Source organism: Chroicocephalus ridibundus, chromosome 1 (genome assembly GCF_963924245.1).
Source record: "Chroicocephalus ridibundus chromosome 1, bChrRid1.1, whole genome shotgun sequence".
Taxonomy (NCBI): domain Eukaryota; kingdom Metazoa; phylum Chordata; class Aves; order Charadriiformes; family Laridae; genus Chroicocephalus; species Chroicocephalus ridibundus.
This window is the reverse complement of record NC_086284.1, coordinates 96,678,262-96,704,766: the sequence shown is the minus strand read 5'-3', so window position 1 is coordinate 96,704,766 and position 26,505 is coordinate 96,678,262. Positions and strand designations below refer to the sequence as shown.

Here is a 26,505-nt window from a genome sequence, read left to right as displayed (position 1 = left end):
TAATAAAGATTAAAGAATTTATTAGAAATTTAGATGTGTGTGTGTTTCCAAACTTTGTGTTTCTAATTGTTTTAAATTTTTTTATTTTTTTTTTTATTCAACAGCTTGATTATAGAGTTAATACACTACCTCATTGTCTTCCACAGATCTGAAGAGGGAAGCCAGTATTTGTCACATGCTGAAGCATCCTCACATTGTTGAACTCTTGGAGACATACAGCTCAGATGGAATGCTTTATATGGTCTTTGAGTTGTAAGTTTCTCTCTTTGATTTTTACCTTCCTTGTTGCCATTTGTGAAATAAGATCCTAAAAGTATGTCTGCTTCCACCTGCTTCTTTTGTAGCTCAGAATTCTTGAGTGCTATGAAAATATTTATTTCTGGCAAGTACAAGTTGTCCCAAATAAAAAAAGTTGTCACACTGGCTAAGTGGCTAACATCAGGCTGACTCTTTATAGCATGCTTTCTAAGGGCAGACATGCTCTTCATTGGTGGCTACTGTGTCCCTAATAGTGTACATGAAAAAAGTTAAAAATCAGCTGATAGTCATTGTCTTTGGGTAACTGATGGTATTCTATTCCACTTGTGAAGGTTTTTTTGGTTTTGGTTTTTTTTTTCTCTGTTTTTTTTTCTTTTTTTCCCCGACTATTGTTTCTTTAGCACTGCTTTTCCTTTATTAGATAAGAAATTAAAGCTTACTGGAGTATTTAAGTATTCTTGTAAATTGATATACCCGTTCACATCATATGAAAAGAAGTATTTGTCTAGAAGATACGTTTTGGAAGCTTGAATGCAAGCTTTTAGTTACCATTGGTATATAGAAGGGTGAGCAAAGCATTACTTTTCAGCAGCGTACAGTTATTTTTAATTCATAACGAGAAACAAAAGGGAGGGCAGCCCCTAAATGGCTGTATTCCTTCTTTGAGGGAAAATTATTAGCCCTTCTTGAGTTAGGTTTTAGCTAACGGTGAAGGACAATGCAGAATGCTAATTTGTGGATCTTCTGTATTTGATCTTCCTTGTCTTCTCTGTAACTATCTTGTCTTCTTTTTATGTTCCCCATATATGCATTCCTAGTGTGTCGGGTTATATGTGTTCATACCTCTAATTTCTCTGATCTTCCTCCATTATTTTTTCTGATGCATTTGGCCTGCTTACGTTGGAGCAAGCCACAGCATGCCAGTGTGTTAGGTCAAATTGGCATGTCCACTAGAGCCAAATATTTGACTTGAGATATGCACTTAAAAAATAATTCTCAGATGTTAGTTTTACCATTGAGGTAGAGAAAAAGTAAAAGAAAGTAGTAAATCTGAAAATTTTTGCTTGGAATTCTTCTGCTTTTTTTTTTTCTTTTAGGTGAGTTTATAAACTTATGATTGTGTGAAATAGTTGTTTTATGCTTTCTGTAAGTTTTGATTCTGACTTTGTTTTTTATTCTGTAAATCCCAAAGCATGGACCAAGGGACTTTAATTATACTATTATGAAATAATTATGTATACCTTGGGGAGACATACTGTGATAATTAACAAGATTTTGAAATGGAAAAAAGGTTTTGCTTCTATTTTTACCATGCCAGTAGCTCAGAAATATGAGACAAAACCAGTAATTATTTTTTAATGACAAGCCTATTATCATTTATGTTTGTATACATAAAAAGTAATTAGGATTACTACACAAATACTGTACCTGACTTCAGGCCACATGAAAGAAGGAAATATGAGGCTAAATTATTTGAAGGATAATAATGCTTCGCCATCTCGTATGTCCTTGTCTCCCTTATACACTAGAAGACATCACTCTTTTGTAACAAACAGAGATAGAAAATGAGACAGTAGGAACACCTGTGCTCAACACGTAGCAGGGAATGGGAGAGTTGTGGGCGCAATGTGTTACGCTGGAGGGGATGCTTTGGTAAAGTGACTCAATGGAAGAGTGATGTTTGCTGTGGAGTAAGACTGCATTGTCTGGGTGGCATACATGTCTGCGTGACCGTATGATTCATGTGACCATAATAAGAAACTTATAGTTAGTAGAAAAGCGTCTATGTATTTGTAGGTAGCTTATTTTCCCTTGTACTGCTTTCTGTTAAATACGCCATTGTTATAACAAACTTAACTGCTTTGCAACTAAGTTCTGTCTACAGTGATAAAATATATTTTATGAGGGCCTAGTTACTCTGAAATGACAGAAAAAGGGAAGACAACACAGATCTGCAGAGGAGATACAAGTCCAGCTGGTGATGGGCTCTCTGTGAACTGGCAGATGCTTTGCATGAAAATTAATTCAGGTCCAGCACATGAAATGCATGCAATAACCAAACCTAAAACTTTGTGTCGTCAATTACACATAAATAATACGTGTAGTCCCACTACTGTTTCATAAGCTTTTTAGCTACATGGAGCAGCTGCTAAAACAACCTTAAATATCTTGCCAAATCTATTGTTACAAAGAAGTACAAGTTAAATAAGCAAATCCGGCATATATCTGATAACAAGAGATGGTTCCACTCAGGAAAAAATCTGTGCCCAGTTTTGAAAACTGTTGTTACAATAAACACTAAAAAAATCAAGTCACAATTCATAGAACCACTGATGAACGTGAACAGTAGCAATGAAGTTTAACACCAAAAAATTAGCTCTGTTTTTAACCACTATTTATACACAAATTCAAGCATTCTTTAGAATGGGGTCATAATGTCACATTACCAGTAGGTAGCCGTTAGGTACTGGTGTAATAAACTGCACAGAAGCAGCTGACTGTAATAGATGAAGGGCATATGTAGAGTAAGAAGTAGAGCCGGTCCCAGAAAGTCTTATTCTTAAAGTAAAATTATTATTTTAAAAGTATGTGCCTGTGCCAGGTAATTTCACACACACACTGCAGCTGCTCCCCAGAAGGGTAATGGACTCTTTCCACTGATGGAAAAGATCCCTGAGAGGCTCTAGAGAGACCTTGCATCTGAGATAGGGCCAGCTCTACAGGCTTTACCATACAGTCGCAATTTTCTTTCCCATTCTGTGGTGTTATTTGCTGACAGCTGTATATCAAGTGATCCATCATTAGTCTTGAGTTAACTGTGACCTTTTACCTAATACAAGCATGTAGTCAATAGAAGTACATCAAACAGACATATTTTACAGTGTCAAAACAGGTGAAAGCCATCTTTCTTTTTTTTTTTAAGTCTGTGCCTTGCAAAGGACAAAATAATATGTAAAATTCTCCTGCTATTTAAAAATTCCATTTATGAAATTGGGTGCAATCGGCTTTCTTTTGTATTTGTTCAACAATATGCTATTCTAGACAGTGCTGTCCCTGTCACGTGATGTTTGCGTGGTAGTTCGCGGATGGGGAAGGGGGAGGAACACTGGTTTTATATAAAATCCTGTTTTCTGTTTGGTATGTAACTGTCACACTCGCTTTTATAGTCTATTGCTTGTTACATATTTTTTTCCTAATGGCTATTGGACTTTTATCAATAAGAATACTTTGAGAAGGGACAGCTACTTGCAGTATTTCTAAAACAAAGCAAATATTCCATTTGAAGTGTCTGAGAACCACATTTTAGACTTGGAATACGTTATATGGAGTTTATCCTCAGTATAATCAAAGTATGTGGACTGAGTACTTACCTTTCATGCTGAAGAGCTCAAATACATGAGTAGTGAGTGAACTGCAGATAGCTTAATATCTGGTCATTTGCAGAATATTGTCTCATTACTATACATAGGTGGTTTTGCTTTTCTTAGTGTGTTCTAAGAGATATTTATCTCTTGGGACAATAGAAGAACTGATCTTATTTAGATTCATCAGTTGGACTGTGTGTATATATATATATATAGTTACATACATATAACTTTGCTGTTTAACCTAGCTACCATGAAAATAGTCTTTAAAGTCTCAAGTTCATAAAAGTGGTACTTCAAAATGGTTGCAGTTACTTAGGTTTATGTTAAGCGTAAGCTGATGAGCATTTAAAATGACGGTACATTCAATCATGCGGCTTCGTTTGAAGTGTTAAGAAAAAAAGAAGATAAAAAATGAATGCTATTTATTTATTCTGCTTTGTTACAATACTGTGAAGTAGCACAGTTCTTAGTTTATGGAGTGAAGCCTTTTTTTCATTATTTTACTCAATCATGTTAGGATTCCAGTTATGGTTTTATTTTCAAATGCAGTCTCACCTGTAGTCCTTTATCTTTTATATGGCTTTACTGTACTTCTGTTCTTTCATACTTGAGTAATACATTATCTAGGATAAAAAAAAGGTCTAAAAGTAAAATCAAAAGAAACTAAAATCTGTAATTTTCACACCGAAACAAGTTGCTGTGATTACTGAAAGCAAATAGTTTGAGATGCTTCGAGATTTAAAGTTTGGGCCAGATTTTCAAAATATCCAATGAAAGGAAAAACTTTCAAATTCATTTTGAAAAGCTTACAGTACACTTAGAGAAGTCATTAAATTAGAGATTCTGTCTGTCCTAGCTTCAGACATTTAGAAATTACACTCTAAATCTGAGGCATCTCTGTACATGGTTTTTTTTCCTGTGGACTGAAAGGGAGCCTAAAGTGTCTAGCTCTAATTTTAAATGCCTTAGAAATCAGGATTTTTATCTTTCATAATAAGTAGCAAAATTTGTCAGGGCAACTGAGAATTCAGAGCACTGAGACATTGATGCATTGAAATTTCAGCATTTATTATAACTAAATACCATAGGCTGCTAAGTTGCATTATTTCAGCAAAGCTTCAGAAGACCCGCTTTTAAGCAAAATTAACTGGTAGAAGTCAATATAAAATGTTGGTGCATATACTTTTTTTTCAAAAGTTTGTATAAAGATGAAGTAATTCAGACAGTATTGCTATAAAGTGAGTATTTTTGTATGGCCCCACGATACTGGCTGACATATGGAGGTTTTAACATTAAATTGGAGTATGGATTAAACATTTCGTGTTAGGTATGGTACTACCTGCGTATTACCACCAAAACTAGTGGTTTTTTAGGAAGCATATGTGCTATTTAATAATCAGGTTGGACCATTGCTGGGAAAACACTCATAGAAAATTGTTTCCAAGCACACCTGTTTAGAATTACTTACTCCCCCTAAGATCATCTTCTACGCAGTGATTTAGGAATTATTACTCAATGAAGTTTGTCCATTGTTTGTGACTAAATGGAATGAGTTAGTTTATGAAAAGCTCTGAAATCCATCTCTTGGCTGCCAGCAAAGTTGTAAAAATGTCTCAATCTAAAGTACTGAAACGCCTCTACACAGATGCTCATTTAATTATCTGGAATGAGCTAAACCCTGGATGCATGGGCAACGTATAGGAAATAAGAGTTTCTGTACTTTTTGTCCTAATTTTCAGAGCTTACTACATAAGACTTCAAGAAAAGTTAAATACTGCATTTTTCAAGTTAATTTATGGCAGTTTGTTTGTAGTAATTGAAGATGGAGTAATCAAAGTATATAAAAACTGTCCAACTGAAGGAAAAAATGCCATTGTGAGCAGGCCTTTAACACAGGGTATAAAACTCAGTAAACTTGGTTATGAGCGACATGCCAAATCTTTTTTTTTTTCTTCTTCTTTTTAAGTAACAATTCAATTCCCTAAAGCAGTGCTTCTCAAACTTTCTGATTCTTTGTCAATAAATGAAGTTGAAGGCCACACCTTACTAGGTCATCTGCGAATTCAAAGCTATCGTACCCCAGTATTAAAATGTAGATCTCTTCTGGAGTACGCTGTCTATTCTTCAGAATGACTATAAGCCTGAGAACAGATTTCTACATTGAGTATGACTCAGGAGTAAACTTTCCGGGCAGTCTGCAACTTACCATAGCTTTGTGCAGAATAGCAGAAAGGTTTTCTAAGGTGCAGGGTAGCACTGATCAGAGCTACGGAAACATTTATCTGAAGTGCTGAGGTCCAGGCATAGTTCTGCGAAATTATGGAAAAATCAATAGTAGAATATGGGAAATTGGGGGACGTAGTTAGTACTGACACCTAAAACAATTCAGATGCGGTGGTGTTTGTTAATTCCCTTTTCAGAGTTGCTTTAGCTGGCACTTTCCGTGTAAATACCATAAACTGGCCCAGTCGGCTTATGTAGGTTCCGTGAGTGCCCTCTATTGGTATCAGATGATTCTTAGATTATGAGCGTGCTGTAATTTTACCAACTTTTTTTGCATCTTCTACTTAGGTCTTCAGCATGTATATATCCCTGAGTGTTTATTTTACTGGGTTTTAACTTATCTTATTTTTTTTTATTTTTATGGTTTTCACATGCCTAATGCTGATAGTCCTTAAAAAACCTTGAGACTTCCTGAACTTTTATTTCATCTGTATCTCAAAACTTTAATGCTCTGGCATCACGTGAGCCTTTCAGTTTCTGCAAAGTCATCTTTGAAGTGGTTGTGATATTGCTGAGTTTTTAGTCTATTAGTGCACTGAAATTTCTGGGGTTTCTTATAGCTGAGGCTGACTCTTGCTTTTGCAGCCTCAGCTAGGTAAAAGTCTCATAAGATTTTCAGATAAAATTCAACATCATTGGGGTGATACAAGCCCTATTTATACACAAAGAAAAGTCTACTCTTAAAATAAATTTTTTGCCTTGAAAAAGTAGTCAATTGAAGTCAGAGAATAAAATACACCTGTCATATATTTGTGCTTTTGAGATCAACGGGGTTCATCTTAGTGGAATAAAACTTTCAAACGTTACTGCTCACAGTCTGTAGCCATTTTTAATATCAACATAATTTAAGCTAATTAAAAAATATTTGCAAAAAAAATTCACACTGCCACTTACTGTTACAAAATCTAAATTAAAAATGCTGGTATGTGTAAGTGGGAGGTAGAAATACATGTTAAAGACCATTCTTATTATAAACACATTGTTTAGTAGAAAAGCTAGTGTAAAGGAATGACACTCTTGGCTCAGTGTCTCAGCAGCTATTGATACTGCTAAAAATTGTGAATACCTCTGGATGTGCATTCATCTATTTGATAACAAGTCAGAGTGAAATTAGCCTTCTGGACAGTTCTGCTGCTTCATGAGAATAACACCTCCTAATTTTTGGTAGTTAATCGTACATTGTGTATGTTCTACAGTGCTTGGTGTCGCTCAGGTTTCAATTTTGTTTCCCATCTAGCTGAAATAAATTGTTGGGAGGAAACATTTAAAGAGAGATTGACATGAGGGGGTTTTTCTGGTGAGCTAGCTAAATCCAGATTTAGGCTGTTCTCATTGAACCTGACCCCGTTGCTGCTACTATGTGTAGTGCAGCACAGTATATTCTGTGAGTGTTATTTAGCTATGTATACAGGCTAGCTATGTGAAATTGAGCAAGACAGAAAAACTACTGGGAAGAAACATACAGAGGAATATATTGATGCAGTGATGAGCAGTCATGGTTTGGCAGTATGGGTTTCCGATTTGTAGGGCTTGTTAAATCTGAAGATTGTACCAGATGCTGAAATAAGTGGCCGGGATTTTTTTTTCCACCTACTTAAAAAAATGTGCATTTCTTTTGGTCACCAGTCTCTCTTATAGTTGTCAGTGCTCTGTCCGCACGATAGTGTATTTTGCCTGGGGATACCTTTAGGGTTTATTTGGGAATTAAAGCTTCTGCTCAGTGCTTGTGACTCCCAAACCAGAAGTTTTGTCATTGCAGGTGTGTAACAAAGTGAAGGTGGATATTCTGGATAGCTTACCAAAATGGTAACCTGATAGTGTTGACTTTCCAGATACCTTACAAATCCTGCTTCTTTTTTTTTTCACCCTTGAGTCTTTGGTGGAGAGGAAAAAGAAAAGGTGTGAAGGCTGAAAATTACATGTTACAATCAATATTTTTGCAAGTGCCTTGTTAAGCATGAATTATAATATGTCATTTTTATTGTTCCTGTTAAGTCTTCTACTCTCTTCTTGCCCCACCAAGCAATGAATATTTTTTAGATATAAATCTGCCTGAAGTTACTTAGAGGAGAAAGAAAAGGAGAGCAATTATGCCACACCAAGCTGCTTTGGTTTTAGAGAAATGGTAGCCTAATTTTAGCCTAAGGACTATAAATATATGTTCATCTAGAAGTGTTAAACTACTTATTGTGGGAAGTTAGGTTATCAGGAAGACTATAAACAATTAGGAAGAAAAGGAAGAAAGTATCGAGTATCAGCTAGTGATATAATACGTGTGCTGTCACTGTTTTCAGGTACCTTCAGTGAGGCTGTGAGGTGTAAAATATTTTCTCAGCTCCTTAATTATCCTTATGAGAACACTAACTGGAAAGACTATACTACATTTCTAGAGTATTTTTTTAAAGCCTTCATTTAAAATTCAGTTTGAGTAAGATTTTTGTATAACTAACTACACTCTTTATTAAATAGAATCGCACTTGAACACACTTAACGTAATATCATGCATTAATTGTTAACTTGCAGAGCCTTCTTGTACAGGGCATTGACTTTCTGCTGTCTTGCTTACCTTGTTCAATGAGCAGTTTAAGCAATAGAAGAAATGTTTGGTTTTTGCTAATGTTTTGAGGGAACTGTTATATGACGTGAGGGGCATGAAAAGGTTAACCTGTGGCAAGCCATATTCTCTTAGATTACCTATTAAATACTGTTTCGGTTAGTAATGCATTGTACATGTATACAGAGTATTTTATGTAAGATTTATATAAGTGGAGCATTTTTTATGTAATTGATTGTGGTTATCTGTCTTAAGCATTTTTTCCCCTCTTTTTACCTGCAGCATGGATGGAGCAGATCTGTGTTTTGAAATTGTGAAGAGAGCAGATGCTGGATTTGTGTACAGCGAGGCTGTAGCCAGGTATGTATTACAGTTTTAATTAATCCCAGAGGATAAATGGAAAAGAATGGAATATACTGTTGTACAATCTGGTAGCTAAAAGTTGGAATACTATAAATAATGCTGTTTCCACAGTCTGAATGTTTATTACAATAATTAGCATAATAAAAGTAGAATTTGGAGCATTTCGTCATTTACTAGATGTATATTTGCATGGGATTATTGAACAAAAACGTATTTCATATCCAATACTTAATTCTCTGTCTCTGCCTTTTATGGATATCTCATACAATGGTATTAGGTGACTTCCCTGACAGGTGTGAGTTTTATTGGTCTTGCTAGATGGAGTCATCTTTTTTTTTTCTTTTTTATATATCACTTTATTTATGGTCACTTCAACTTTTCACTTACAAGGTAAACTAAAATCAAAGATTCTATATAATTGCAGGACAACAAAACCCAGTGTCCTAGTGGCATGATAATTGAGCTCAAAGCCCATGAGATTCTTAGTTTGCTTTTCTCAATGCTGTAAATTTTTTAGTATCATAGAAGCCAGGTTGGAAAAGACATCATGAGGTCTTTATTTCAACCTTCTGCAGGGCGAAAATTGCATTTGGATCATGTTGCTCAAGACTTTGTCCAGTGAGGTCTAGAAAACCTCCAGGATGGAGATTTCACAGGCTCCCTGGGCAACTTGATGCAGTGCATACTTATGTTGCTATGGAAAAATGTTTCCCTATAACAAGCTGAAACCTCCAGTGGACAAGGATTACCTCCCTTAGCCCACTAGTAATGCTCTGCCTGAGGCAGCACAGGGTGCTGTTGGCTTTCTTGGCTTTCTAATATGGTCAGTAATCTGTTAGGGGATCCTTTGGACACAGGAGAAAGTTAGTCTTCAATCTGCATCAAGTAAGGTGAGATCTTGGTTCTATCCCTTTCTAGATAAAGAAGGCACTGATACTCACTTTTTTCCTTTCTGTGTTTTGTTATTAAAAAAATAGAAGGGTCCTGACTTCTTTGTCATATGAAACAGAATTACTGAACGTTTGAAACCTTTACAAAATAGAAAATGCAGATTTTTCTTTTCTAATTTTCCTTGGCTTCAATCAGAATAATCCTCAAACTTTAGAGTTTATTATTCGTTATTATAAACACAAACTCCATTCTACTGAACTCTGAATATTTAAGGTTAAGTTGATTGAGTAGTTTCATATAATTAGAGTCTTGAAACTTAGTTTGTTATACGTATACAGTAATTTTTCCTGCAGGTTTGTCATGTATGATGTCTTTGTTTTTTCAGTCATTACATGAGACAGATATTGGAAGCTCTACGTTACTGTCATGATAATAATATAATTCACAGGGATGTGAAGGTAAGGGATTTTAATTATTTTTTTTCCTTCACCACAATAATACAAATTTTGATTTCTGTAACTTAGAGGAAGGGGGAGCTGTAGAAAAGGAAGCTGTATTTGCTGAGTGTGTGTTTACTCTTACTGTGTAATGTAAGATTAAAGCCCATCTCTAATTCCATTAATAAAGAACATTTAGGAGGTCTTTATTCACAGATTACATACGCATTTGATTGCAACTTACTTTGAAAGTCAGTTTAATTTCTAGTTTTTTGAATATTCATATGAAATCTGCTTGCTTTTTTTCTTGTTAGGAAAATGTTTGTATAAATTAAACTGAAATTGGTAGATTAATAGCATAGTTTTGGCAGCATAATGACAGTCTTCATCCAAACTAAGATTTCAGGGAGGTGTGCGTGGTTAAATGCTACAATATTGGTAGTATTATCTACTTTTTGCAAACAGTCTTAAACATTTATTATTAGAAAAACTTATCTGATACAAACAAGCTCGGGAGGAGAAATACAATATTTAAGAACAGTGTATGTACATACTCTTTTTGATCTTATAAATTTTGTGCTATTTCTATGGATATTTATGAAACTAGTTTATACCAAAGTACTGTAATGTAAGTAATTGGGAGTTTTAACCTAAGTGGACTTGACTCTTTTCAGATCAGTCTAAAGTAGCGTAAACCAACAGACATTGTTTCATTTTGGCAAAATCAGTGCAGAAATATAACTCTAGGGTTTGGGTGTAGAACATACTAAGCTAACTGCACTATCCCAGCTCTAGATGTCACTGTAGACATTGTTTTGAAAGGAAGTAGACTAAATAACCAATTTCCAAATTATGTGAATGGATGAAAGTGAATTACTGAAAATATGTAAGGCTGATATCCTCATACTACATTTTTTCCCTGCATAAGCTTTCTGTGAATGTTATTTTGAACTGCAAAATGTTTGATCATGTTCTGATGCACAGGAAAATTTGCACCTTATAGTCCCTTGTAAGAATTAGGTGTCTTTTAGCCACTTCTGTGCTCCCTAACCTCTCGACTGATTAGGAAGAGTTAGACAGGAATACTTCAGTTTCCTGTAGTGGTGCCAGAAACCTCACATGACTTCTCTTAAGTGACAAGATCTGCCAGAGCTTCTGGAGCAGTCCAGCTGCAGCCTATGATAAACTCTCGTATGCCCCAGATTCACCTCTGATGACAGAACTGAAACATGAAAACTTTCACAAGATGGCCTGTAGTTGTCTTAATTTCCTTCACTGCTCTGCGCGACCAGACATTTCTTGAGCCTCTGTATATCGTTTGACCCCCTTCAACATTTCTTAAAGGTTTTATAATCAGTGACAATTGCACCTTCACCTTCAGTTAATGTGATCCTGCATTCATTCATTCACTGCTTGGAAGTTGGATCATATGATAAGGAAAGTAGAAAGTGCTAATGCAGGAGGGTGGAAAACTCAAGACAGCTATGCATCAGAAATGTGAATCTTGAGAACTTTTTCCCTTACCACAAGATGTATTCCTGTTTTGCCAACCTAGTGATACAGGACTCAGCCGTTCCTTTTATTCTTTCAGAACCTTGCTGTGTCAGAAATAATCCAAAAGATGGCTGCTGAAAATAGCAACATTGGAATGGGGTCTCTTCCAATATAGAATGTTATTACACAGTAGTTTGTATACAGAATTATTTTTATGTGAGAGAACAAAAAAAGGGAAATGGGAGTAATGTGGGTCTGAAATGACATGCTTGTCTTTTTCCGTAAAACACATGCTAGAGTTTGAGTACCATTTGTCACTGAAGTCAGCCACTTTCTTGTGAATTTTCAGTATTAGACAGTAATGAAAGTATTTTGTTAATGTAGTTATTAAAAAGCGATGAATGGGAAGAGGACCTTTAGAACAGGACAAAGAAATAGGAGGAAAATGGCTTATGTCTTTCATATAAATCTCCACTTCACTTACATTCTGTCCTGCAAAATAGTGTTTTCTCTTACTTCACCTTCAGGAAAAAGAAAGTAACAAATTGGATTAACTCTGCATAAAGTGGTTCTTCTCTTAACATAAATACAACTGAAGGTAGTTTCCTTGTATACGACAACAGATTCATTACAGGCAATAATGCGTGAGATTTTATGAAACTAAAAACAAGTAACCAAAATGCTCTATAGCTGTAATCTTTCTTCAAGAAAGAGAGAAATTACTAGTATGCCCCTGCAACTCTTAACTGCAAAGGATACCACTGATCATTGAACTTCCTTATGTTCTGTGCTATAGAATTATTTTAATAATTATGATTTTAAAAGCTGAAAGTGGTGGTTTTGTTATAAATAGGTGAACTTGAATATTTCCAGTCCCAATGGCAGTTAGTGTGGTGTGGAGTACCTAAAGCAGCATTGTGCGTTTAGCACAGTCACATTTGGCCAGCATTCAGTATTTTGGTTGTTATATTCTCAGCATGTAGAAAAAGTTGCTTTATCTTGTCATGACAGTTTTATTGAGTTACCTGTTAGTAAGAGGATAGACTAACATTGATCTTGGTAGAAGACTTTTGTGCTAGTTACTGAAAGTAGAATGTGATTCATCTCAAGAAATACACTGTTTAAGTATTGTATAAGTTATGAAGCAGGACAGTGTTCTATAAAAAGTCCATTTCCATAGTGTTTATGGCAGATGTTTTCACCTGTTTATTTTGCAATATCTTCAGAGGCATGGTTTTTTAAATCAGTAAAACACCAAGAGGTTTTACAATCTTCAGTTAGCCTGTGTTGTGATTCTTATGTAGCATTTTGTATAGTTGCAGAAATCTTGTTATAATAATACCTTTTAATATAACTGATACAAGAGTAATTTAATCACATCAAGAGCTTTAGGTGCTAGGGTTTTATTCTTAGTTCACTCCAAATACTCCAACTTTGTTCTATGATTTCCATATAGTTTGAGTGCTTGTATATGTTTCTGCGATCAGTAAGATGATTGGTGTGCAACTGAAGTCAGGGCAAGCTTGTTGGCTAAATGTAGATATCCAAAATTTTTATTATAGGTTTATCTCAGTAGGTATGAATTCTTGTTCCCAGCACATAATCATCTAAATAGATAAAACTGCTGAAGCAAAAATACACAGAATCTGCCTTCTCTGCTGTTATGATTCAGTCCAATATTTCTGTGACTGGAGGTAAAAACACTTTCCAGAGAGTAGAACTAAGCGTTATGCACTGTGTTGTGTGTCATATACAAATGTTAGTTGGTCCAGATGACTTGAGACTTGATCTGTGAATAGATTTGCATGCTGATTTACGTGCTATATAGAACTTGATTAAACATATGAATTCTGATAGCACACTCAGTTACCACTTCTGTTGTTCATTGTCTGAACTACTTGTAGTTAGACACTTCAGACTTTGCCAGTAGAGTTCAAGACTCTTGTACTTTTAGGTATATCTAGAAAATGAGTAACACTTGTACGTATGAGTTTGTGGGTGTGTTTATGTAAGTGTACATTCAACTATATAAAAAATAACCAGAATAGAAGCTGTTCTTTAAGACCATCTTCTCTTTCCAATCTTCGAATATCCAAAACAAGAAATCTGTTGCATGTTAGTTTCCTTCTACTCTTTTCACTTTGGCATGGAACTTTTTTTATGCTTTCTGGGGACAGTGAGTAATAACTGGTGCTTTTTCTGTATTTTCTGTAAGTTATTAGATCCTTAAGCTCCACTAGCAACTGGAGGATTTTGTGAGTATTTTGTTACATATTAAATTGTTAAGAGGTTATTAAGGCTGCAGAATCAATAGCATAGGTAGAATTAAGGTGTTCTATCTGCCCATGTTTTTCTAAGAAGTGGTTCCTCATTCAATGCAGCAGTTAAGAGGCTCCAAGAATAAAGCTTTCGGTATTTTTTCCTCAGAGTTTCTTCAGGCGGTAATTTCACCCCCCATTTGCGTCCACTCCTGTATATATTCTTCCTGTCTCAAAGTCCCTGTTTCTTGTTTTGTCCTGCCCTTTTCCTAGTGTACTGTTAGCTGACTACTGGCTGTTCAGAGCTGTTTTTGCGGAGAAGTATATTTATGCTGCTTGGCCTACCTGGAGCTCAATACCTACATGCTCTCTAACCAGGTAGTTTCTATATTTGAGTCATTTGCGCAACCAGCCAGAAAACATGTATCTTCTGATCGATGAGCATGCAGTACCAATGCAGCACATTTGACTGGGTTAACCAGAAAGTAGGCAGACACTTGCAGTCTTTTAAACTACTTTGCAAACCTTGTGCTGTGCATATTTGCCTTAGGATTTTGTGTTCCCTGCTATGGAAATTAATTCTTTTATTTTTTATTGTACAATTCACAAGTCACCTGCTAGCTTCTGATTTAGCACCAGGGTGTCTAAGCAGTGTAAAAGTTTAGCACGGGTCTGTGTTTTGCTGAAGTATTGCTCTGTCTGTCCCTCATGCCATTCTGTTTTGGGGGATTTTTCCTCCATGAGCTATTCTGTCAAATGCTATACCGATGTATTACTCAATATGTACTTTCTCAAATTGCCTGTACTGCACAAAAGCTTTTCCACTATTTAAAACAAGAAAAAATTTGATGCAATTCAAAAATTTAAAGGTGACGTTATCTTGGAACAGACTACACAGGAAAAAAGTAAAGTATATATCATTTTTTGGTACTGTGCAGAAATGGTGGAATGGGATCTTGCTAAGAATCTATTGCAAAGTTATATTTGATTTGTAGTTCCCAAAGTTTCATACGTTTTCTTGCCTTTTTGATAAATGCAGCACTGGGGAACAAGTGGTTGTGGCTAGAAAAGTGGAGAAAGAATGACTTAAACCTATGCTACTGTCAAAAACTCTGTATTTAGAAAAACATCCACAGGCAGGCATGCTGCTGAGATATCCTAATAACTGTATTCACTATAAAATGTATTTATGGAAGGACAGAAGTTAGTGGGTTCTCAGTTTGGGCCTGTGCAAGTTATAAGAACACATTGGTAGTAAACAACTTCGCTCACCTCGACTTTCAGCTACTGATCTAAACCCAGTCATTTAAGTAGTACTGTGTCATCTGGAGGACTTAAACTGCTTGATTCAATCGTGCTGTAGGTACTGGGTCATTGGTTGTGTTGCACAGTCAAACACCCACCCACACAAACCAGCCCTCCCACGCTCAAGGACTGTGTTTGCAGTGCTTTGTAGAATTAGACCCTGAAGCTGCCCACTTCAGGTTTTTCTGTAAGTCATGGGCTAAACATCACGTGGGAATCCTGTGAAAGAAGCAATGACTAAATTCTGTTATCACAGGTAACATTGTATTAAACAAAATACTACATTCCTATGATTTTCTGTCTTTTTCACTTGCATCTTTATTTAATGTCTGCAGAACATGAAGCAGCTGTCAGATGATATGAAGTCTTGGGGTCCTTCCTAGAGAAGACCTAATATCTTGTGTCTACTGGCAGAAGGGTCAGTTTAGTGTACCTGTTGTGGAACTCAGTAATAGTGCTGGGAAGACAGAATTGCTCACTACATTTTGTTTTGAAGTTTTGTGGGAGTGATAGGATTTCTTGGAATACGTAGTATTTTATAGCACTTTTTACACTCAGTAAACTTTTAATCTCAGTTGCAGGGAAGATTGTAGAAGGGAAGAGAGACCATTATGTAATCGTAGAATCACAGAATGGTTCGGGTTGGAAGGGACCTTAAAGACCATCTAGTTCCAGCCCCCCTGCCATGGGCAGGGACACCTCCCACTAGACCAGGCTGCTCAAAGCCCCATCCAGCCTGGCCTCGAACACCTCCAGGAATGGGGTATCCACAGCTTCTCTGGGCAATTTGTTCCACTGCTTCACCACCCTCACAGTAAAGAATTTCTTTTTAATATTCAATCTAAATCTGCCCTCTTTCAGTTTAAAACCATTATCCCTCATCCTATCAGTATACTCCCTAGGTGAGTACGGTATCCTGAGCACACAATGGCTGTGTATCGATAAGGAAGCTACTGCCTCAGCTGTTGAACGTGACTACCATGGATAAGACAGCAAGAAAAATGATTCCTGACAAAGCTACAGAGCATGTAAAAAAACCATTCTTCTCAAATACTAAGTAAAATCCTAGGCCACCAGAGTTTCTGTTCAGTGAAAACTTTACCCCTGCAGGTTATCCGTCACCATCTAAACTTTCTCTTCAGAGTCATCCTGTTGCAGATGTAATTTCAGTTAACGCTGTGGCCATGATAGGAAATGTCAGAGCAGGGAGATAAAGTACTCAAATCTTATATCTGAGATTTCTACTATTTTAGTACAAAGCTGTAGTAAAGCTTTTTCTGTGAAGGCTAAAATTAAAAAAGTGCATAAATTTCTTAACACAGTTTTTTACTCCTAAAAAAATAGTTACTATAGCAAAACCCTAATGTGATGGACATAGCTAAAGTAAATAATGACATTTTTCAGTAACTTTAGAATAAGATGTCATCAAGAACATTTCTTTGTGCACTGTAGCGTTTCAGCATCTCATGATGCATTCCCCGCAAAAGAAAAAAAAATAAGGAATCAACCTTCTAACGAAATACACCTGGAAAAACAAAACACATTTAGTCTTGAATGTGTTTTGTAGCGCGCTCTGCCTGCTTCCTTAAGCCTTTGATACATGGTTCAGCCATTCCAGAGGAAACATCTGTTCAGCCTTTTTTGTAAAGGAAACCCACGTCCATAAACCTGGGACTCTTATCAATGAGAGAAGAGATCTGGGTTCTCAACTTCAGACTAGTTTCTGCCTTCTTCCTTGATTATTCAGGTAGAAAACACTGTCTATAGGTCAAACACAAAATGTCTTTTACATTGCATGGGTAAAGGGGTATTACACAGTTCACTATATAAATTGGTTGGATCCATTTGGATATACACGTTGTATTTATTATGGCTAATGTTGATGTAGCAAGCAAAGATCATTTGAAAACAATATATACAAGTAATATGTTAGCGTTTATTTAAATATTTACCATTTCATATCAGAGTCTGGTTGTAGGTAGTTAAAATGAGTTTATTGTTACTTATATTCTACTAAAATCTTTCCATATTCCTTCACATTTTGGAAGTCTCTTCAGTGAAAATAACAGCGTTACGTTTGTGGTGTTCTGGTGTGGATTTTGTAAACAGACCATACAGACTTTTCTTAAATGTTTTATCTAGCAGAAGGATTATAATTGGATCTACGCTACTCTTAGCAGCAGCAAGACAAGTAAGGAAATTTTTAACTTCCACTAGATAGCTTAACCTTGGACAGTCATTATTTGTAAGCAGTACATAAAAAATTGGCCTAAAAATATGATATGGAAGAAAGCAGATGGTTAATATCATCTGGATGACAAGAATGTTTCTTTTCACTGTACTGTAAATTAGATGCTTTTCTCCTAAACAAGTATTTTTCTGTATTTTACTCAGATGTTTGTTAAGAGAATAGTATGACAACAAAACCGTCATAAAAGATAAAAAAAAACATGCAGTGGCAACAGAAGCTGCAATCCTTGTAGTAAATTCACCAGCTTCTACTCTGATGTTGTAGCATTGGCGATGTTCTTCCATATCCTTTTCCTGGACATTATATGCTATAGCTATTACCGTTATGCAGAGCACAGTAAGCCATATAATGATACACAAATATTTAGCAAATTTTGGCTGGCGAAACTTTTCAAGTACACATCTATAAAAGTTTTCATTAACTGCTTGAGAGTATTGTGTGTCACTGTTTTTCTTCAGTGTTGCATACTGACTTAGAGCAGTCGAACACAAAATTATAATGGTAACATACATACTGACGTGCATAATGAGAGTCCCAAGGTGATTTGCTATTCTGCACATTACGGAGTCATAATTCCATTGGTACCCTCTTGCAAAATAGGCAGCCAGAAAAGGCATTGTGCTACATATAAGTAAATTTGCAGTGACAAGGTTTCCCAGGTAAATGTATTGTGTTCTTTTTGTGGGTGCTTGCTTTGAAAATATCCAGGCAGCAAGAATATTTCCAAAACTTCCTGCAGGAAATAGCAAAGCGTAGATGACTGGTAGAGCTACAGAAGTAGCTAACGATGGCTGAAGAGGACATGTTGAATTTCTCATTTATGCTGGTATTTCTTGAATGAATGGTCAGAGCTGAAACACAATTAAAAGAATTATTCTTCTGTAATGTGCATCTAACATCTCTCTTGTTCTTTGCTCTTATTTTAACCGTTCCTTTATCTCCCCTAGTTTTTTAGTGTTACTAACTGCTTTCTGTCATCTGGGGTTATCATCTTGGGTTTCTATGAAATTATTGTTTTGGGTGTTCTCTTCCACTGAGATTTTGTGAAGAAACGTTGGCTGATGTTAAACCCCAAAGATTTCATGTGCATAGAATCTAGTAAAACACATGAGGAAACAGAAGGTTCAAGCCAGGGTCTGACGATAACTTGTGTGGTCTTGGTTTAGTTCACGGTCTTTTGGAGCATCTGTAACCTACTTTGGAAACCACTTCAAGGCTATTTTAAGTTAAATAAGCAAAATAAGTGCAAAATATTACTTTAATTGCAGAAATGCAGCAGAGTATCCTGTACCTCCATTTAAGTACAAATTAAACTGTGTGATGCAGGAATGTGGCTAAAAGCATTTATTTTGTGCCAGGGTCTGTATGTAATGCTCCTTTGTTCAGAGCTCTAATCTTAGATGTACATATTGCATAAACAATTCAGTCTGTATTTTTAAACATAAGAAATGGTTGTTGAAAACGGCAATATATTTATTTTTCCAAGTTCAGGTTTCAATCTTTTCTCAATTACCAGTCTGAAAATAAGAAATTAAAGCTATATACAGTGACTGCATATAAAAACTGTCATTTCATCTTACTAACTTGTAGTGAGAGAGATTTTATTGGTGTACGGATACTATTCTAGTGAAGTGTATCCTTGTTAGCTTTTGTTCCATATAAAATCATAAGGGAAAGAAAATAAAACATTTCAAACTTTCAGACTGATGATAACTTTTTTTAAAAAAGCTGTAAGCAAACGAACTCAGATACCAAAAAGGATTCTGTGTAGCTATGATAAAAAGCCCAGGCACCAAGTTGGTTAGATAGCAAAAAGTTGTAAACATCATATTTAAAAATTATGCTGTAGGCCATGTTCGACAACTTGCAAATTAAATTACTTTTATAGCTGTTGCATTTTAATGTACACTAAGTCCCATATGAATTGTTGAATAAAATGCATTATTTTATTACAATGACTTAAATTCACAAAGTAATTGTTGAATTCAGTTCTTTAGAAGTCTAATGATCATTTTTGTGTCGATGCCCAAATCTTGTCAGGTGAAACAAAGAAGTAATAGTTTTAAGCTTACCTATGCAAGTTGCAGGCACCTTCTTTTGCAGAGAGGAAGTTTTTCTGTCTGATGTCCTTTTTATCTCTATTGCTGCACTGAAAAGGCTGATATTTGAATCTGGAAAGTACAGTTAAAAAATATCTCTCTGACATAAGTAGGTTTTCAGAATGTACACTTTTCTTTTACAGTGACAAAAAGCAGCTGGCATTTAAAGTTCAGACAAGAAGATGTTGTCTGTGCAAAAAAGACTTTGAAACTAAGTCAAGACGCAGCTCCATTAGAAAAATAAAAAGAATGAGACAGTGTGGAAGAGTGATTGTAACAGTCTTTTGGTCATGTAGGTATGGCACAGAAACACTTTACAATCCTTTATATAGTGCTTTCCTCTTTTTGGGCGTGGAAGGATCATTACTGTCATTCTCTGTAGGACTGCCCACTTGCCAGAATGAAAAAAAAAAAAAAAAGTTGCTATTTTATGCATGAAAAACTTGTATTTTCAATGAGATTGAATTGTTCTTCAGCTCCAAGAGCCACCACAAAGCTGACTGTTCCTGAAGTCCATGTGCAATAATACTGCATCCATGTCTGTCCTCATATGAGTGACCAAATGAACACATCTCATATCTCTAGTCAGGTGATGGATTGTTGTGGAAGCAATTTACAGCTGATGCATTCTAGGCATCAGCTTGGGAAAACTGACTCTGTGTCCAAGAAATAAAGTATTTTATACAAATCATCCAGAAGTGCACACAGAACAGTTTCCCTCCTCCACAGGAAAGGTTTGATCATACATCAGTCAGCCTCTGTTTAGCTTTGCAGAATTTGAGAGCTTTGAATTTACTTCTCTCTGATACATCTGCGGTTGTCAGATACGACTTTTCAACAGCTATAAATAAGTTCCTTTATGAGAACAGAGGAGATACCATATAAAAACTTCTGCAATTTTGGTAAGGTTCTTGTTTTGTTAGTTTTGCTTGATATTCAAACAGACTGTGAGAATCAACCTCAATGATCTCCTATAAATTTTATTGTTCAATCTCATTAATTTTATATATATATATTATTTTTTTTTTTTTTCACTAAAATGATGATCATGTATGCTGGCCTCCTATTTAGACTACATAGTTGATCTCATTTAAGACTAAATGTGAGGGAAACTTGCTATGGATTATTAGTTATTAGTTTGTAATGCTGTAATTAGTTTGCATGTACTTTAATTCTTGTTCCTGTTAGATTTAGTTATACATTGTTTTTATTTTTTCCACTTTTGAATGTATAGTTATATTTAAAATTGTTCTAACAGACAGAGTCTTGTGTTATTTAAATATTTAATAGTTTCTTAAGTAGTCTTAGAGGTCCTTGTTACTGCATTATTCCATCCAGGTTTACACATAAGAATGCGTATCCTGAAAATTGCTAAGAGGAGACATGCCAAAAAATAGTGTGAGCAATTCCAGTTAGCAGGATGGTTTTTTCATTCTTCTTCTTATTATTATTATTATTTGTTTGATTATTAACTGTAGCCTGTGGTATTTATAATTCAATGGCCATAACTCTAGTTACAGAAAGAGATAATGCTACATTTCTTTCTGAATTATTATATGATAATAGATTATTATAGTGAGTTACAGTCTATCAGACTTCATTTTGGAACTGATTAGTGAGATGAGTAACAAAGGAATGGGATATTATAAGTTTAAAAAATACAGTTACAGTTGGTTCTAAGCTATAGTAAGCACCTCCATTATTCTTTTAGTGGACTATTTCCATTCACCTAACTTATAAATGGCATATTTTATCTAAAATATATTTGATGATATTCAAATGATACATCTTTTAAGCAATTCACTCTTAAGTTCCTGATAATGACCTTCACATGCATTCTTCACTTCAATTATTTATATTTTCTGCACTCTTAAACCATGACCACTTTGTAATTTAGACGTGTTACTAGATTTTATATGCCAGTAAGCAGCATATCATAGAATGGTTATGTTGCGTTTTGCCATTGTATGCTGACAACTCATTTTGTGGTCCCAAAGCACAAAACCAGGGTAATTCCCAGTGGTGAAAGGTATTCCAATTAGTCATTTATAACCCATACCTAGCGTGTTATGCAATGTAATCATATATGACAGAGTGATCCACTTGCAGGCTGCCTGGCCTCTTCCTTTCCCCTTTGCGTGCTTGAGATGGAGGCCAAACCAAATGGAGAACTGGACTGTTCCTGCTGCACAGCGGAGTATATAACGTGTTGGCAGCAGTTGCCCCCTGTAGGATGAAAGAAGGCGGCAGCAGCTCAGTTAGCTCTGCCTCCTTTAGCAGTCCTGCTCTCTCTGTGCTGTGGAAGGTCCAAGGTAGGCACTCAGTCTCTGCATCTTGAAGGATGGAAGGCAACTGCTGAGGACAGGGAACAGAAAAGTGCGTGACCCTGGGTATGGCTACTATGGGTGTTGAGGATGAATTGTACTGAATAAACGTATAGCATGCACCAAACATGCAGCAGCCTTTAACTTGAGATTTGATTTCATGTTCATGTCCCTCAAATTGATCTACTCTATGGCATTTAATACCAAGATAAGTTTGTAAGATGCACTAGCTACTACACACATGCAATCCATATTGTCTTTCAAAAAAAACCATTTACCAAGTAGCTTGTGTAGAACTTTGATCTTTGGTGCTTAGTTTTATTGGTGATCTTCCTTCAACATTAAAATTGAAAGCTTTTTTGACTTCATAAACTCTTAAGACAGATGCACTACACGATAGCCATTTTCAGTTGGACGTCTGTATCAGGAGAGTTGTTGCAGAGCACCATGGTTCCTCTCTGCCTGCTCATCAGCTTTCCATGCAGGCGTAGCCCAATGTATACGCAGCTCTTCTCCTGACTTGATATAATGAGAATTTTAGCTATAGTCAGTATATATATTTAATGTTGTAAGAAGTGCTTATCAAGGCAAAATCATCTCAGCTCATGTTTAAATCTACTCGAGTTGGGCACTATGCTGAATCAGTGAAGGTAAAATATTTGGCAGGTTTGAACTGGGTCTGTGTTTGCTGTTGAGTAATGATTTATTTTTACCAGTTTTAGAACTGCCCTTGTGGTTCATCAAAGTAGACCCAGAATGAAGATTCTTATGCTGTTTGATGAAGTACAAGTGTATGCAGTATAACTCTGTGGCATCATCAGGGATAGAGAAATGGGGATATATTGCACTCATAGCTTCAATTCTTTGGTTGTCATAAAATATGCCAAGTTAAGCATTTCACAGGCTTTGGGTAGTTGTTTCACATAAACAAAACACAAGCCAATGTCTTTTAGGCAGGAAAACTTAGCTTGAGGTTCACAGTACTAACAAAATTAATCTTCCAGCATTTTTATACTTCAGGTCCTTAATGCTAAATACTTTATTTTTTTCCCCAATGACATTCTTTGTGCAGCTTCCAGAGGTCTATTTAAATGTAGATTCTGTTGGCTGCAAGCTGGGGACTTCCTTGCTGATAAAAAACATTTCTGAACCTCCTGACAAAAATGTTCCTGTCTTTTCATCAGATCTTTGATTTGTTGTTGATCGTGCTTATGTTAACGTTTTTGTGGAAGGAGTAGCAAGTATATTTTTATTTCTAAAGCACAGTCATTTATCATAGAATCATAGATGGTTTGGATTGGCAGGGACCTTAAAGGTCATCTAGTTCAAACCCCCCTGCCATGGGCAGGGACACCTCCCACTAGACCAGGCTGCTCAAAGCCCCATCCAACCTGGCCTTGAACACTTCCAGGGATGGGGCATCCACAGCTTCCCTGGGCAACCTGTTCCAGTGCCTCACCACCCTCACAGGAAAGAATTTCTTCCTAATATCTAATCTGAATCTCCCCTCTTTCAGTTTAAAACCATTACCCCTCATCCTATCAGTACACTCTCTGATAGAGCCCCTCCCCATCTTTCCTGTAGGCCCCCTTCAGGTACTGGAAGGCTGCTATAAGGTCTCCCCAGAGCCTTCTCTTCTCCAGGCTGAACAACCCCAATTCTCTCAGCCTGTCCTCATAGGAGAGGTGCTCCAGCCCTCTCATCATCTTTGTGGTCCTCCTCTGGACTTGCTCCAAAAGGTCCGTGTCATTCTTATGTTGGGGGCCCCAGAGCTAGATGCAGTACTCCAGGTGGGGTCTCACCGGAGCGGAGTAGAGGTGCAGAAATACCTCCCTTGACCTGCTGGCCATGCTGCTTTTGATGCAGCCCAGGATGAGGTTGGCTTTCTGGGCTGCAAGCACACATTACTACCTCACGTCCAGCTTTCCATCCACCAACACCTCCAAGTCCTTCTCCTCTGGGCTGCTCTCAAGCCATTCTCTGCCCAGCCTGTATTTGTGCTTGGGATTGCCCAGACCCGGGTGCAGGACCTTGCACTTGGCCTGGTTGAACTTCAAGAGGTTCGCACAGGCCCACCTCTCAAGCCTGTCCAGGTCCTTCTGGATGGCATCCCTTCCCTCCAGTGTGTCAACCGCACCACTCAGTTTGGTGTCATCAGCAAACTTGCTGAGCGTGCACTCAATCCCACTGTCCATGTTGCCAACAAAGATGTTAAACAGTGCTGTCTGTGGTTTTAGAGTTCTAGGAAGAAGCTGGCCTTGCTTTCTAATAAGTGCAAAGATGTACTACCTGTCTCTGTATGCAAACTTAAAGGAAATCGGCATTAAAAGACCCACAATTTACAGACAAAAGAAAGAAAAATTTTGAAGATAGCATGTACCAAAATATATTATTGTGGTATATTTTAAATTATTGATTCAGCTTGTTAAAACATAGGTTTATAAGTAAACCCTAGCTTTTTTTTTCTCCTCATTTTGTTTCTCACTTTGCAGAGCTATATACACAATTAGCCATTTCACTGCCATTCATGTTCTTACTTCTGCATTTCCCACTCTGTGTGGTTTGAATGGTAAGGCTTTTTCCAGCTTTGTCCCTTCCTCCCAGTTATTCTCACAGTCGTGATGTGTGTGAACAACTTCTGTGCAAGGATTTTTCCTACCTATTCACTCTCCAAGCAGTGAATGGTGACAGCTTTGTAGCACCTTCTCCATTCTCCATTCTCTTGGATTCCACAAAGCCCTCAGTACTTTGGATTTTGTGTAAGGGATGGAAGAAAGGCTGGCAGAAGGTTCCCAGGGCTACACAGAATACATTGAAAATATATTTTGGATTAGTGGGACATTATCAATGGGTTCTTTGTACGCTTTATTTGTACTGTGCAACACAACTCCCTTCTCTCCACCTTGATTCTGTGCTTTTAGTGAGCATCAAACTAAAGTGTCCATATGTGAATTTTCCAGTTCCAGAAATAGTGTGACTCTCACTTGTTTATCAGTGATATGAGTTGCACTCCTCTTTTATGGTTTCGTTGACTGATGTGGGGGAAGTTGTTGTGGTGGTATGCTCTTCCCCTTTTGCCCCCCCACCCCTGGGTCCTGCTCAAGCCATAATCATCAGTGGGAGTTCTGATGAGTTGCACCTGGACTTTGGGGGATGGCTGGCAACACAGCCAAAACACTGTCTGGAGTGGGGACCTAGATATTTTGTTCTCATGCGAATATGACTATAGGTCAATTCCCTTACTCCATAAATAGTGGACAGCCCAAGAGCCCTTTGAGCTCTCCTGCACGCAGCAGGCTGCATGCCAGGATCTCCCCTTGAGTAGGGACACTCACTTAAGGTTCTTCTCCTCGAGGCTGGGAGGTTCCTTGCCACAACAGATTCTCGGTAAGTGAATGATAGCATGCTAAACATTGAAATCTTAGCTAAGTGATATAAAGGATTGATTGCACATACATAATCCTTTAGACATAAACCGTTGACCAAGTCTGGGACTAGGATTGGATCCAGCCGCACCTAGACTCCTCTCTGAGAAGGAGTTTAGAAAGCAGGGGGGTCCTTTCTGAACCTCATGACTCAACGGAAGGTTCTCCCTGACAGCTTGTCTGACTCTGGCCTCTATGCAGTAAATAATCAAGTGTACCTTGACATTGAATCTTGTAAAACACTGTTGCATTCACTACTACTTTTTTAAATCACTGTTTTATATTAATAAATATTTCAGTACTTCTCTCTTATGAGTGAAGTTAATCACTACGTGTGCGACAGTTGTTCAATTGAACATTTTTCCATGTTTTGTTATCAAAGCAATTTATATTTGTCTGTCCTCATGAAAAATACTGATTTGCAGGTTAAAACCGTAATTACAGTTAATTTCAGTGTGAAAATGAAAGTTGATGTTGTGGTTTAACCCTGGTAGGCAGGTAAGCCCCAAAGAGCCGCTTGCTGACTCCCCCGAGTGGGATGGGGAAGCGAATAGGAAGGGTAAAAGTGCGAAAACTTGTTTATGATTTCTGTCTCTTTCCCCTCCTGTTCTTGTGGCTACTCTGCTGCAGAATAGGCTGCTGCTTCTAATGCTCCCTCCTGCTCCCTCTAACATCCTCTGGTCACATCTGTCATTATCTCGAACCCTTTGAGCCCCATGTTGGATGCCAAAAAGTGGTGTTGTGCCCAGTAGGCAGCTGAGCCCCACACAGCCACTGACTTACTCTCCCTCCAGTGGACTGGGGGGGAGAATTGGTAGGGCAAGAGTGAGAAAACTCATGGTTTGAGTTGAAGAGAGTTTAATAAGTTTAAAGAAAAGACAGAAAAAGAAAAACAAAACAAAAACAAGTGATGGAAAAAAAAACCCAGTTGCTTATCACCAGCTGACTGAAGCCCAGGCAGTTCCTGAGAAATGGCAGCCCTGGCAAACTTCCTCCCCAGATTTTATTGCTAAGCACGAGGTCCTGTGCTATGGGTTAGCCCTCTGGTTGGTTGGGGTCAGCTGTCCCAGCTGTGTCCCCTCCCAATTTCTTGTGCATCCCCAGCCTACTCACTGGTGGGGCAGCGTGAGAAGCAGAAAAGGCCTTGACTTGATGCTGTGTGAGGACTGTTCCATGATAACTAAAACATCCTTGT

The 26,505-nt window shown here is 37.1% G+C and overlaps 2 protein-coding genes across 9 annotated transcripts in view; one reads left to right on the top strand and one right to left on the bottom strand.

Annotated features, from left to right (window-relative positions):
* CASK (calcium/calmodulin dependent serine protein kinase) overlaps positions 1-26,505 on the top strand; it is a 223,654-nt gene that overhangs the window by 87,620 nt on the left and 109,529 nt on the right. For all 8 annotated transcript variants that reach the window (XM_063344181.1, XM_063344162.1, XM_063344133.1 and 5 more), the window contains exons 3-5: positions 147-252; positions 8,746-8,823; positions 10,103-10,175. In XM_063344181.1, coding sequence (XP_063200251.1) covers positions 147-252; positions 8,746-8,823; positions 10,103-10,175 — 257 coding nt within the window. The remainder of the gene's footprint in view (positions 1-146; positions 253-8,745; positions 8,824-10,102; positions 10,176-26,505) is intronic.
* Positions 17,150-19,850, bottom strand: GPR82 (G protein-coupled receptor 82). The gene is made up of 2 exons (XM_063353772.1): positions 19,535-19,850; positions 17,150-18,313 (listed from the first exon to the last, which is right to left on the bottom strand). The coding sequence occupies exon 2, from the start codon at positions 18,278-18,280 to the stop codon at positions 17,246-17,248; it is 1,035 nt and encodes a 344-aa protein (XP_063209842.1). The 5' UTR covers positions 18,281-18,313; positions 19,535-19,850; the 3' UTR covers positions 17,150-17,245.

Coding starts and splice junctions, on each gene's coding strand:
- GPR82 (XM_063353772.1), bottom strand. CDS start 18,280: ATGAGAAATTCAACATGTCCTCTTCAGCCATCGTTAGCTACTTCTGTA.